Source organism: Elephantulus edwardii, unplaced genomic scaffold, assembly GCF_000299155.1.
Source record: "Elephantulus edwardii isolate Elephantulus edwardi_28Jun2011 unplaced genomic scaffold, EleEdw1.0 scaffold00354, whole genome shotgun sequence".
Classification (NCBI taxonomy): Eukaryota; Metazoa; Chordata; class Mammalia; order Macroscelidea; family Macroscelididae; genus Elephantulus; species Elephantulus edwardii.
In genome coordinates this window covers 289,805-304,031 of record NW_006400104.1, presented here as the reverse complement: position 1 = coordinate 304,031, position 14,227 = coordinate 289,805, and the positions used below count along the sequence as shown (strand labels likewise).

The window sequence follows — 14,227 nt, the reverse complement described above, 5'->3', positions numbered from 1 at the left end:
TTTTTGTTTCATTCAAACGCACTGTTTTAATTCTAACTTATCTATATCTTTGCTTAAGTCAGAATACATTACATCAAAGCAGTGGTTCATAGACTTTGCATGGGGAAAAATACCCAACAACTTGGAGTACTTGTTTAAAATGCTGATTTCAGACTCTACCAGTGAAGGTTTGGGTATTTCGTCTGAGAGGCCTGTGGTTATTGATAAGGCAGCCAGTCTCTCAGAGTACACTGTGATAAGAAAAGTGAGGCAAGAAGGTTGTCAAGCAAATTTAATGAAATAGTAATTTGTAGCCTATTAAAGTGCATATAGGTAAAATGTTGTTAGGTGCCGTCGAGTCATTTGCGACTCATAGCGACCCTGTGTACAACAGCCCTAAACCGTGCTCTATCCCATGCCAATCTCATTGCCTCTGACACACCCATCCCGATTGATTACCCCAGTCACTGAATCAGTCCACCTCATAGAGGGTCTTCCCCTCCTGTGCTGTCCCTCTACTCTACCCAGCATGATGTCCCTCTCTAAAGACCTGTCTCTCCTTACAACATGTCCAAAGTATGTCAGGTGAAGCCCCAGAATCCTTGCCTCCAAGGAGCAGCCTGGTTTAACCCTCTCTAAAATGAATCTGTTTGTTTTCTTGGCAGTCCATGGTACGTTCAATACTCTTGTCCAGCACCACAGCTCAAAGGTGTCAATTCTCCTTCTATCCTCCCTAGTCATTGCCCAACTCTCTGATGCATAACAAGTGATTGCAAAAACCATGGCCTGTATCAGGCCGACCTTAGTCTCCAGAGAGATACCGTTGCTCTTGAGTACTTTAGAGAGGTCCCGAACCACAGACTTGCCCATCGCAATACGTTTTTTGATTTCCTGGCTACTGGTGCCAAGAGTGTTGACCATGGAGCCGAGCAAACTGAAGCTGTGAACAATCTCAATCTCTTCGCCATCCATCCTGATGCTACCGATTGGTCCGGTAGTGAGAATTTTTGTCTTGACATTGAGCCTCAGTCCATACTGAAGGCTTCAGTCCTTGACCCTCTGCATTTAAGTGCATGAGGTCCTCCTCAGTTTCAGCGAGCAAAGTTGTGTCATCTGCATAACGCAGATTGTTGATAGATTGTCCACCAATCCTAATGCCACGCTTCTCCTCATAGAGCCCAGCCTCTCGGATAATCTGTTCTGCATACAGGTTGAAAAGGTATGGAGATAGGACACATCCCTGGCATACACCCTTCCCAATTTTGAACCATGCAGTGCTGCCCTGCTCTGTTCTGACGACTGCCTCTTGGTCCAAGTATAGGTTTCGCATTAGCACGATTAAATGTTCTGGGATTCCCATTCTTCTCAGAGTCAGCCACAGTTTGTTATGATTCACACAGTCAAATGCCTTTGCATAATCAATGAAACACAGATAGACATTCTTCTGGTATTCTCTGCTTTCAGCTAAGATCCATCTAACATCAGCTACAATATCCCTAGTACCATGACCCCTTCTAAACCCAGCCTGGACTTCTGGCAGTTCTCTGCTGATGTACTGTTCCAGTCGTTTTTGGATAATCTTAAGTAGAATCTTGCTTGCATGTGAAATCAATGATATTGTTCATTAGTTTCCACACTCAATTGTGTCACCCTTCTTTGGGATGGGAACAAATATAGACCTCTTCCAGTCAGTCCATGGAGAGGGACATCATGCTGGGTAGAGTAGAGGGACAGCGCAGGAGGGAAAGGCCCTCTACGAGGTGGATTGATTCAGTGACTGAGGTAATCGGGATGGGTGTGTCAGATAGCCATTGAAATACAAAATAACCACCCAAAGAAATTTTATAACCTTCCATGGGAGAAACGAAAGAGGACAATGAGGCATTTGCTGCAGAAGGTCAAGGATTGTAGTCTTCAGTATGGATTAAAGTTCAACATCAAGAAAACAAAGATACTCACTACTAGGCCAAGTAGCAGCTTCATGATGGATGGAGAAGAGATTGAGATAGTTGTTAACTTCAGCTTGCTTGGTTCCACAAACAACAGTCTTGACACCAGCAGTCAGGAAATCAAAAGACGAATTGCATTGGGAAAGTCTGCTGTCAGGGACTTCTTCAGAGTGCTGAAGAGCTATGACGTTAGTCTAGCGAACTAAGGTGCACCTGATTCAGGCCATGTTCTTCACAGTTACTTGCTAGGCATCCAAGAGCTGGACAGTAACTAGGGATGATAGGAAAACTATTGATGCCTTTGATTTATTTGCAGGCTGGAGAAAAGTGTTGAACATACCATGGACCGCCATGAAAACAAACTGGACTGTTCTGGAGAGAGTGAAACTGGGCTGCTCCCTGGAGGCAAGGATTTTAAGGCTCCATGTCAGATACTTTGGGCATGGGGCCAGTCCTTGGAAAGGGGCATTATGCTTGGAAGGGTGGAGGGACAGGAGAGGAGAGGAAGACCAAGGATGAGATGGATTGACTCACTGGTAGGAGAAATTAAGTCTGTCAGAGATGATGAGATTGGGTCAGGATAGGGCAGGTTTCAGAACTAATGTAAATAGGGTCACTATGAGTCAGGTGACTCAATGGTACAACATGGGAGCTATGTCATAGTACAAATAATAGGTTTTTCCATTAAGATGGGGAACGTGAGCACTTGGATTGTTGGCAGTCTTAAGTATTTTGCGGTTTGATTTGTTTCTGCAGGTTTTGGACTATCTGATTTAATAAAACTGTTATGACCAAAGTTAGTACTTAGTGATACTGTTTTGAATGGTACTCACTTAGGCACATGGTTTGAATCCACCAACTACTCTGAGGGAGAAAGATGGTCAGTTTCCTATCTTTCAGAGGCAAACTGGCTCTGAAAATGAGCTGGGGGGTCAGCTATGGGTTGGTTCCCACTGAACAGTATACAACAGCTAACTTAATAGGCATAAAGGGATGGGTTTTGTCTTTTTTTTTTTTTTAAGCTGTATTCAGTCCGTATTTCATGAATAACCAAGCCAGTTGCCATGAGCCAGCTCTGATTCTGTACAACCCATCGGTAGCATTTTCAGTGTTTTGGAAGCAGATCGCTAGATCTTCTGAGTGTATTAAAACTGCTAATCTTAAATTTTTTAAAAAAAACCCAAACCTGCCAACCGTTAGGTTAGTAGTCAAATGATGATCTTTTATAGTTGTAGTTTAATATTCAGTTTCAGAAATATATTCTCATAGAAGTTTCCAAATTTTAAACTAAAAGTTAAACTCACTGCCATTGAGTAATACTAAATGGCCATGACCCTATAGGCAAAGAAGAACTACCCCATAGGATTCCCAAGACTGAAATCTTTACAGAAGCAGACTGCCACATCTTTTTGTTACAGGGTGACTGATGGATTCAAATCCCTGTCCTTTTAGTTAGTAGCCAAGTGCTTATATGCACTGTACCACCAGGATTCTTCCAAATCTTAAGGGAAACGAAAACTCAAAAGAGTAACCTGTTAGGTAGCTGTTAGTCGACTGACTCTTAAGTACCCTGATCACAACAGATCAAATATCTGGTGTAGTTGACAGCAGTGTGGTGATGTGGAGCCCGTAGGTGGCTGGGGAAACTGGCTCTGCTGGGTACTGACGCTAGGTCTTTATTATAGTTTATCAGGCTTTATAAGAACTTAAGTTTATAAAGTAGCAAGTGAACCAGGTCTTGTAAATCCTGTCCTCCAAGACTTGGATCCTATTTGCTCCAATTTCCTAACAATGCTTAGGAAATAGATTGATAATGGAGTGTCTTTAGTACTAAGGTCTCCCTGGTTTCATTTTGGTTTAATTTTATTTCAAATTTCATTTTGCAGGGAGGTGAGAAATGGAGGACTAAGGTTCACCATCCTTTATAATTCATCACTATACACTTAACATATATTAGCTAACATTCATAGTGTATCATATGCTCTGTGTGCACTCATACTCTTTAAGACAATCTTATAATTGTTATGTTATTTTGTTATGTACCATGAAGTAAGCTGGACAATGACTAGGGATGATAGGAGAATTGATGCCTGTTAGCTGTGGTGCTGGAGAAGAATATTGAATATACCATGGACTGCCAAGAGAACAAACAGGTTCATCCTAGAGTAGGTGAGACCAGGTTGCTCCTTGGAGGCAAGGATTCTGAGCTTTGTCTGACATACTTAGGACATGTTGCAAGGAGGGTCCAGTCCTTGGAGAGGGATGTCATGCTTGGGAGAGTGGAGGGACAGCGTAGGAGAGAAAGGCCCTCAATGAGATGGATTGATTCAGTGACTGAGGTAATGGGGGACTTAGGATCAGAGACACTAAGATTGGCACAGGATAGAGCAGGGTTTATGGCTGTTGTACCTATAGGGTCACTGAGTCGCAGGCGACTCAATAGCACATAACAACCATGAAGTAGGAATGGACTCATGGATAACTCTCCTGCGGGTTTTCAGTGGCAACATTTATCACTGGAGGAGACTGCCCCGCTGTCTCTAGTGGAGCAGCTGGTGGATTCGAACCATACGCCTTTAAATTCGCAGTGCAACTCTTACCACTAAGCCATCAGAGCTCCCTGGCTGTTGGTTATACAGCCATATGTAGGGCAAACAGAATTTTTGCATTTAGGAAGCTTACCTTCTATAGTTTATGAATTAAGTTCTATTTCTATCACGTTTCAGATGAGAACGTGAAAAGGAAGAAAAACTAATTCATTTCTACATCGTCCAAACGGAACAGAATTTGACCCCTGGTGGTCCAACCTCTGAATGTACTCACGTGAAAAAAAATGAATAGGGTTTGGCTCTAGAACACAACAGAATCACATGAGGATCTTGTCAAAATGTCTATCTAAATTTAACTTCCAAGGAATCAAAGTACTAATAAGTATCAAGAGGAGAAACCTTTAAAGCATCAGTTAACAGCGTTGTCACCTAGAGACTGAGGCGCGCACCTAGGGCCGCTGTGCAGCAGAAAGCGGACAGATGCTGCCCTCCCGCGGCCGCGCCGGCGCAGTGCCACCTCGCTTCGCGGCTGCGCAGTGCCACCCTCTGGCGGCCCCGCTCCTTCTTCCCATCGGCCTCGGCTTGCGGGCCTTTCAAACATGGAGGAGCGGGAGTGGGGGGCGAGGTCGACTCGCGGCGGGAGTCCTGCGCGCCCGCCCAGCCCGCGGCTGGATGTCAGCTCTGACAGCTTCGACCCGCTGCTGGCCCTCTACGCGCCCCGCCTGCCGCCCATCCCCTACCCCAACGCCCCCTGCTTCAACAACTTGGCGGAGTACGAGAGCTTCCTGAGGACCGACTGCACGGCCGGCGGCCGCGGGCGAGCGCGGGCTGCAGCCGCTAGCTCCGGGGGCCCCGCCGGCGCCGGCCTTCCCGCTGTCCCCTCCGCTTCGGGGTCTCTGGGCAGGACCCGCCGTCGCCACAATGCGCCCACCCCGGACCCCGAGCGCATCCAGCGCCTCCGCCGCCTCATGGTGGCCAAGGAGGAAGAGGATGGGGCGGCGGGGGCGCCCCGGCGGGGTCGCAGTCGCAGCCAGAAGGCGCCGCGCAACGTGCTCACGCGAATGCCCTGTGAGTCCAGCGGGGGGCCCCGCTTCCCGCGCCTGGGCCTGGAGGGTTCTGCCGGGTCTTCGGACTTGACGCGGCTCTGCTGGAATTGGCGGGGGGAGGGTCTTGGTGAAGGTTTGTGAAAATAGCCCCGGGGGGAAAGGGCTCCCTGGGAAATACATGGAGGTCATCGGGGGAGCGGGGGGTGCATGGGTGGGTCCCTTTCAGTTATCAGAGTCTGCATGCGTAATGAGGACAGAGGTGAGGATAAAGCGAAAATAAGGAGCCACGAGAAGATTTGCAGAGATCACGTTTATTAAGTCTGTCTGCAGAGATAGTGGGGGAGGGGAAAGGGATGGGGCTGGGGAGCTTAGGTGAGGGTGTGCGGGTGTGGTGGGCGATCCGAAGGCATGGTGGGCCCGGGAAAAGAATTTGAGGGGCAGCATGGGGGGGAGCTGCAGAGCTAATGAGCACTGAAAGTGAGGACGCAGCATAGAGGTAATGAAGAGATGTGCAGGACAAGTTGTGGGTGAGCGCAGTGTTAAGGGGAACAGGAGTGCCTGGTTAGTGGGATTTGGGGATGATTCGGCGGCCTGACAACTCCGTAACCCCTCCTCCCGGAATGTCAGCTCCTTCAAGGATGCTGTAAGCAGAAGGGCTGCAGGATCTTGATGTACATATGTTCACATTATAAACCACAAGTGTTGGAAAGCAGAAGGCTCAGAGCGGCACTAAAACACAGGCTCGGTTTTACAGGCGTTCTGCCTGGCTGGGTGCAGGACGGTGTCTGTCAGGTTCTTATCATGTGTAAAGGCTATTTTAAGTGCTAAAAGTGTAAATTTCAGGTCCCGAAGATGTAAGTGGCACAGGGAATTTCTTTGAACTCCTAATAGATCCTTGGAGTAACAGGAGAGTTTTCCAATGTGTGAGTTAGGACTTATTTAAATGCAATTAAAACAGCCCAGGGTGATATCCTTTTGTCATCTGGCATGGTGTTCTGACATCTGCCCTGTAAACATAATGACCTACTTAGCCATTCAAAGCATCTGAACCTAATAATGAAATTTTTGCACTCTAAAACCATTGCCTTTTGAATGGAGAGGTGTGCTTAGCAAGAGGCTATTTTGGTTGATTCCTAGAAATGTGTTTATTAAGAGAGAAATATCCTGAAAAGCTGTGGTGTTGAATGAAAATCTCTGTCAGATGGTTTACCTTGCCTCACCAGAACACCCTTGCTCAAGCTAGGTTTCATTTTAGCTTGCTTGCCCTGCAGTTACACAAGAATAGAGTATGGCTTGTTTTGTCTTTCTCTCTTGCTGCTCAGATAGTTAAAAGGTACTCCAAATCTCAGATTGTAATGTTTGTTTTCATGTTACAATTCTCATTGCTTTGCTGAGGGATTGTTAAAGGAAGCAAGTATTTCCATGTGGTCAGTGCCTGTTATCCCTGTGATTAAAACACTAGCTAGCCCAGGGTCTTTGGTTGAAACCCACCAGTTACTCCTCAGGAGAAAGAACTGGCCCATAAAGGTTATAACCTTGGGAACCTGATGGGACAGGCCAGTGCTTCTAAAGGATTTCTACAGAGTGAAATTGACTCAGTGGTAATGGATTTGAGTCACTTGACTGTGCTGGTATGATGGAAAACATAGAAGCCAGCTTTGCCTATTTCTCATCATTAAATGTAAGGCTCGAGTTGAGATCTCACCAGAGAACGTGCTGTGGGCGCTGAACATTTTAAATATGCCGCTGGAAACAAGTACATATAATCAAGATGGGCAGACATGGCAAAAAGTTAAAAACCTTCAGAAAGCAAGAAGTATCAATGCAAATTATATTTGTTCAAGAATGGGTTTCTTGTGTGAGGAAATCTTTAAGGCTTGAAATTAAGGAAGAGTATCAATGAGGAAAATAGTAATTTAAAAATCAGGTATCTTCTTGTGTGCCATCAAGTCAGACCAACTCATAGCTGACTCTCCAGTGACATTGCAGTGGCAGTAAATTCCATAGTAGGAGACAGTTTCTTTCTCCCTCAGAGCAGCTGGTGAATTTTAATTATGTGCCTGTGAGTTGGCAGTACAACTCCTTATCACTTGGCCACCAGATCTGATAATTAGGCTTATAGAGTTACAATTTATGCATAGTAGAATTAACCCATTTTAAGTACGTTTTGACAAACATAGATTCATAAAACCACAACCGCTAGGAATATACAGGACAGTTTCATCACCCAAAAAAATTAAGTAGTGTAATCTAATATTGTTACTAATTATAGCTACTGCTGGGAGAAGGATGGGCAGTCTCCTCCTATACGATTAACTGTCTCTGATAACCCGCTGGAGGGTCAGCTATTGGTTGGATCCGACTAGACAGTACACAGCAACAACAGTTAAGTGTTAAGGAACTTGTGGCCTAATGGTAAGAAGCTACACTGTAATCCCAAAGGTACATGGTTCAAATCTACCAGTTGCTCCACGGGAGAAGGATGGACAGTCTCCTCCTGTGTGATTAACTACCTCTGAAAACCCACTAGAGGGTCAGCTATGGGTCAGTTCCAACTCGACAGTACCCAACAACAATACCAACATCAAGTATTAGGCAGCTCTGGTGACCTAGTGGTAAGGAAGTGGACTTCAATCTGAAGGCATAGAAAGATGGACAGTCCCCACCCCTGCTATTTGAAGTCTCTGAAAAATCCATTGGAAGGTCAGCTGTGAGTCAGTTCCCACTCAACAGCGCACCACAACACTGACTATTTCTGTGCATTTTATCCTTACCAGAAATGGTACAATTGCCACTGAATTTATTTCAACTCATGATAACTCCATGTGTGTTAGAGTAGAGCTGTGCTCCATAGAGTTTTCAGTGTCTGGTCTTTCAAAAGTAAATTGACAGGCCTTTCTTCTGCAGCATCTAGACAAGCTTGAGCTGCTAACAATTGAGTTAGCAGCAAAGTATGTAACTGTTTACACTACCTTTCAGGGCTACTTTACAGATGGAGGAGTAAAGTTCCTGGAGATTGACTGCTTTCCAGCATTGCAACAGAGTCTAAATCTGAATTTATACTTCTATTTGTGTTTTACTGACTGTGTAAAAGCATTTGGCTGTATAGATCACAACAAATTGTGGCTGACATTGAGAAGAATGGAAATCCCACAATACTTGATTGTGCTCATGTGAAACCTATAGTTGACCAAGAAGTGGTAGTCAGAACAGAGCAAGGAAACACTGCTCTGGTTCAGGATCAGGAAAAGTGTTGTGTATCAGGGATGCATCTTATCTCCATACCTTTCAGTCTGTGTGCAGAACAGATCACATGGGAAGCTGGACTCTATGAAGAAGAATATGACATTAGATTTAGAGGAAGACTCGTCAACACTCTGCATTATGTAGATGACACCAATTCTGCTCTCTGAAACTGAGGAGGATGTGAAGTGTTTGCTGCAGAAGGTTAAGGACTGCAGTCTTCAGGATGGATTGCATTTTAACATCAAGAAAACAGATTCTCACCACCATACCAATTGTTAACATCATGATAGATAGAGAAAAGATTGAGATTGTTAGCAGTTTTCATCTTGCTCAGATCCATAAACAACTTTTGGCGCCAACAGCCAGGAAGTCAAAAGACTAGTTGCTTTGGGAAAGTCTGCTGTCAAGGACCTCTCCAGAGTGCTAAGGAGCACCTGATCCAAGCCATGGACTTCTCAGTTACTTGCTATGCATTTGAGAGCTGGACAGTGACTAATGAGACAGAAGAAGAATTGATGCTTTTGAGTGGTGGTGCTGGAGAAGAGTATTGTCATACCATGGACTACCAATAGAACAAACCAGTCTGTTATGGAGAATGTAAAACCAGGTTGCTCCTTGAAGGCAAGGATTTTGAAGTGCCATCTCACATACTTTGAGCATGTTGCCAGGAGGGGCCAGTCCTTGGAGAAGGACATCATGCTTGGAAGAATGGAAGGTCAGCACAAAGGCTTAAGACATTAGACGAGGTGGATTGACACAGTGACTGTGCCAATTGGGGTAGGTGTGTCAGAGATAGTGAAATTAGGCTCAAGAAAAGGAAGGGTTCAGTGCTGCTGTTTATAGGATCACTATGAGTCATAGTTGACTGGAGGGCACATAACAATAACAAAACCTCTGTGCTTAATCATTATACTGGTCTCAAGAGAGAAAGTCCACTGCTGTTGCATACATTCTGTTTCATAGAGACCCCACAGCAAAGATTTGAACTTTCTCAAGGGGTTTCTAAAGACTGTAAATCTTTACAGAAACAGACTTCCACATCTTTCTCTTATAGAGCAGGATTCGAACCATCAACTTTCCAATAGCAGCAGCTCATCACTTAATCTACTGTGTCCTTGGTGATCCTTCTGGAGAGGAAAGAGCAGAATATATTCTACTGTTTTATTGCTGGTTATGATGACCCAAAAGTTATGTTCAGTAGTTGGTAGCATTCATTAATCACATTTTGAATGTGTGTGTGTGTGTGTGTGTGTGTGTGTGTGTATGCAGGAGCACACACATACAACTTAATAAATCAAAGATTCAAGGTACTTTAAAATAGAAGTTTCACTCATTGGTGCTGAGCCAGAATAAACTCATAACTGACTCTCCAACAGGTTTCCAGAGGCTGTAAATCACACGGGAGGAGATTGTTCATCTATCTTCTGCGGATCAGAGATGAATTCAAAACACCAGAGAGACATGACATTGGTGTTAGCAGTGCACCCCCTATATGCTACATCTCCAGAGCTTAGGTAGATATAAAAGACCAGGCCAGAGTTCTCATGTTCCTTTCTGTGAGAATGCCATCAAGATGTCTGACCTTCTCTAACTTCACAAGTAGAATCAAGATCAACATCAACTTACGGCTAATTCCTGTGAGGTAAAGGTCTGACAAAACACCCTCTTTCTATATCAATTCTGACACCAGTTGCCCCTCCCATGGCACTCTACTCTGCTGGGTTTGATAATAATGTTCAGTGGTAGTAGAGAATTCATAGTTACAGGATTTATGAGAAAAGTAACAAATTAAAACTTGATAGTGCTTGCCACTCCAATAGCAAGCCTCATGCCTAATAGCCCTTAGCTCTCTTGCTCTATGGGCTAGCTTGGAAGAGCACTGTGCCATTTCTTCCTGGTCTCATCTCACAGTTTGATGCTGCCATTTGTGTGTTGCTACTTCTCACAATCTCAGATGTTGTAACTCATTTGTATATGCTTACTCTCATTCTTTCACTCACACTCTCACCCCTCCCTCTGTCTTTCTATCTCCTGGGTTCAAAAGGCTCTCAGCACAGGGACCGTGGATCCAAAAGAAAGAACAATATGGATGGCAGAAGAGACTCTGAATATTGCACTAAAATGCTGAGAAGCCAAAGCAAAGGGGGGAAAAATCAAGAAGTTAAGGAGCTGAACATAAGATTTCAAAGGGCAGCTTGGGAGAACAAAGCAAAGTATTATAATGAAATGTGAAAAGAGATGGATTTGGAAAATCAAAAGATTTGAACTCACTTGGCATTTCTTAAGCTGAAAAAAAACTCAAAAGTAAATTCAAGACTCCAGTTGGAGTACTTCAGGATGCTTTCGGCAGAATACTGAATGATCCAGAAAGCGTTAAAGGAAAATAGAAAGAGTACACAGAGGCACTATACCAAAAAGAATTGGCAGACACAGAAGAATTTCTTGAAACAACATGTGGTCAAGTGCCTATGTTGATGAAGGAGGAAATTTAACCTACTCTTAAGGAATTGGCAAAAAAAAACCCAAGGCACCAGAAATTGATGGCATACCAATTGACATATTTTAGCAAACAGATGCTGCATGGACATACCAGGTTATGCCAAGAAATGTGGAGGACAAGTACCATACCAGCTGACCAGAAGAGATCACCTGTATTTATTACCATTCGAAAAAAAAAAAAAGATAACCCAACAAAGTATGGAAATTATTGAACTATATCATTAATATTACACACAAGCAAGATCCTGCTGAAGATTATCCAGAAACAACTGGTACAGTACATCGGCAGAAAACTGCCAGATGTGCAGACTAGGCTTAGACAAGGCTGTGACAATAGGGAAGTCATAACCAAAGTTAGATGGATCTTGGCTGAAATCAGAGTACCAGAGGAATGTCTGTGTTTTATTGACTGCAAAGATGTTCCACTGTATGAATCACAACAAATTGTGGCTAGCTTTGAGAAGAATGGGGATCCCAGAACACTTGGATGTGCTTATGCAAAACCTAGTCTTGGACTAGGAATCAGTCCTTAGAACAGAGCAGAGAAACACTTTATGATTCAGGATCAGGAAAGCTTTGCATCCTTTCTCTCTACCTTTTCAATCTATATGCAGAACAGATTATTTGGGAGGCTAGACTTTATGAGGAGCAATGTAGCATCAGGATGGGAGGAAGACTCATTCATTAACAACTTGTGTTTGCAGATAACACAACTTTGCTTGCTGAAACTGGAGGACATGGGACGTTTGCTGCAGAAGATCAGGGACTGTAGTCTTCAGTATGGATTGAAGAACTTAAAGATTCTCGTCACTGGGCCATTTGGCAGCTTTGTGATGGACAGAAAAGAGAATGAAATTGTTGATAACTTCAGCTTGCTTGGTTTTACAACCAATACTCTTGGCACCAGCAGTTACAAAATCAAAAGATGGATTGCATTGAGAAAATCTGCTGTGAGGGACCTCTCCAGAGTACTGAAGAGCAGTGATGTCCATTTGGAGACTAAGGTGCACCTGAACCAGGCCATGGTCTTCACAGTTACTTGCTATTCATCTGAGAGCTGGACAGTAACTAAGGATGATAGACGAAGAATTAAAGCTGTTGAGTTCTGGTGCTGGACAAATGTATTAAACATACTATGGAGGGCAAGAGAACAAACAAGTCTGTCTTGGAGAGGGTGAAACGAGGCTGCTTTCTGGAGGCAAGGATTTTGAAGCTCTGTTTCACATACTTTGGGCAAATGGCCAGCAGGGACCATTCCTTGAAGAGGGACATCATGCTTGGAATGGGAGAGAGGAGACGCAGGAGGGGAAGACCTAAGATGGGATGGATTGACTTAATGACTGGAGAAATGGAATTAGGTCTTTTATAGACAATGACATTGGCTCACGATATGGGAGGTTTCAGAGCTAATGTATTTAGGGTCGCTATGAGCTGCAGGCAACTTGATGACATATAACAACAAAAACAACAACAGTGTCGTCCCCCTTTCCCTGCCTCTGGGATTGCTCATTTTAAGCCTAGTAAGATGACAAAACTGATAAGTCTCTCATTAAGGTTCAGTAACCTTATTCCTGGTGTCAACCTAAAGATAGATATTTAGAATCTACCAGCTTCTCTGAGGAAGAAAGATGGCCAGTAGCCTCACATGTGATATACTGCCTCTGAAAACCCTCTGGAGAGTCAGATATGATATTACAGCATTTACCCTTTAGTTCATGGCCTTACTCATACAAAGAACTCTAATGGTAAATGCATAGTGTGCTGTACTGCTAACTAAAAGTTTGGTTGTTCGAATCTACCAGCTACTCCAAGGGAGAAAGTTGGGCAGTGTCCTCCTATTAGGATTTACAGCCTTGGAAACCTGATGGAGGATCACTGTGAGTCAGAATAAATTCAAAGGCAATGGGCTTGGGTATGTATACTCCTACAAGAGGACCAGCTGCCTTTATTGTATTGTTGACAAGCTGCACAAGCACTTTATTTCCATAGTCCCACCCAGTCATCAGAGAGGAGTGCTAGGACTATGTATGAAAGGATCCATAATAAGTAATTCACAGTACTTTCCCAGGACAATGTTTCTATCACTCTGTCTCCAGTTGTGTCTTCTTGCTGAGTTTTCAATCAGATAGAAATTCTTATTTATCATTAGATAAGTCACTTTTTTCTTAATCCATGAACATTTTATTACTGTACCATGACCATTATTCACACATTTACCCATAAATGAACAATAAGGAAGTTAAGAGAAAACAATGTATTTATCTAAAATAAAAGGCCAGACACTTTATGCCTGAGACCACAACACAGATTTGTTATTACTGTCAATGGTAAATGCTTTCCAAACAATTTCACTGGCATACTTGAGGGAGAGAGACTGAGACTATACATGTGCATATCTGTGTATGGTTTACTTTTAGGAAGCTTTCGGTGGTATAACTACTAGCATATTTTGAGAACAAAGTTATTAAATAAATAAAAATAACATTTCCTATGCTATCTCGGAGAAACAAATCTCCCATTAAAGAAAGCTGAAATTTATCATCCTAGTATTTTTCTCAGGCATCATTATAATTGTTGTTGAGTGCCATCAAGTACAATCCATAGCAACACTATGAACAACAGATCCTATCCTAACCCACATCATCCTTACACCTTCTGACACATTAGAGCCCATTGTGGCAGTCACCATGTCATTCCACCTGGTCAAGGATATTCCTCCTTCGCCAACCCTCCACCTTTCTGAGCATCGTGTCTCTCTCCAAAGAATAGCCCCTCCTATCAACATGCAGATGACATAACCCTGCTCGCTGAAACTGCAGAGGACCTGGAGCGCTTGCTGCAGAAAGTCAAGGACTGCAGTCTTCAATATGGATTGAAGCTCAATATCAAGAAAACAAAGATTCTTACCACTGGGCCAATTGGCAACATCAGTATGGATGGTGAAGAGATTGAGATAGTT

At 43.7% G+C, this 14,227-nt stretch overlaps 1 protein-coding gene across 1 annotated transcript in view; it reads left to right on the top strand.

Moving 5' to 3' along the window:
- Positions 1–5,026: 5,026 nt before the first annotated feature.
- The window catches only part of LSM11 (LSM11, U7 small nuclear RNA associated), a 16,731-nt gene continuing 7,530 nt past the window's right edge, over positions 5,027–14,227 (top strand). The window contains exon 1 of the mRNA XM_006901968.1: positions 5,027–5,545. Coding sequence (XP_006902030.1) covers positions 5,077–5,545 — 469 coding nt within the window. The 5' untranslated portion in view covers positions 5,027–5,076. The remainder of the gene's footprint in view (positions 5,546–14,227) is intronic.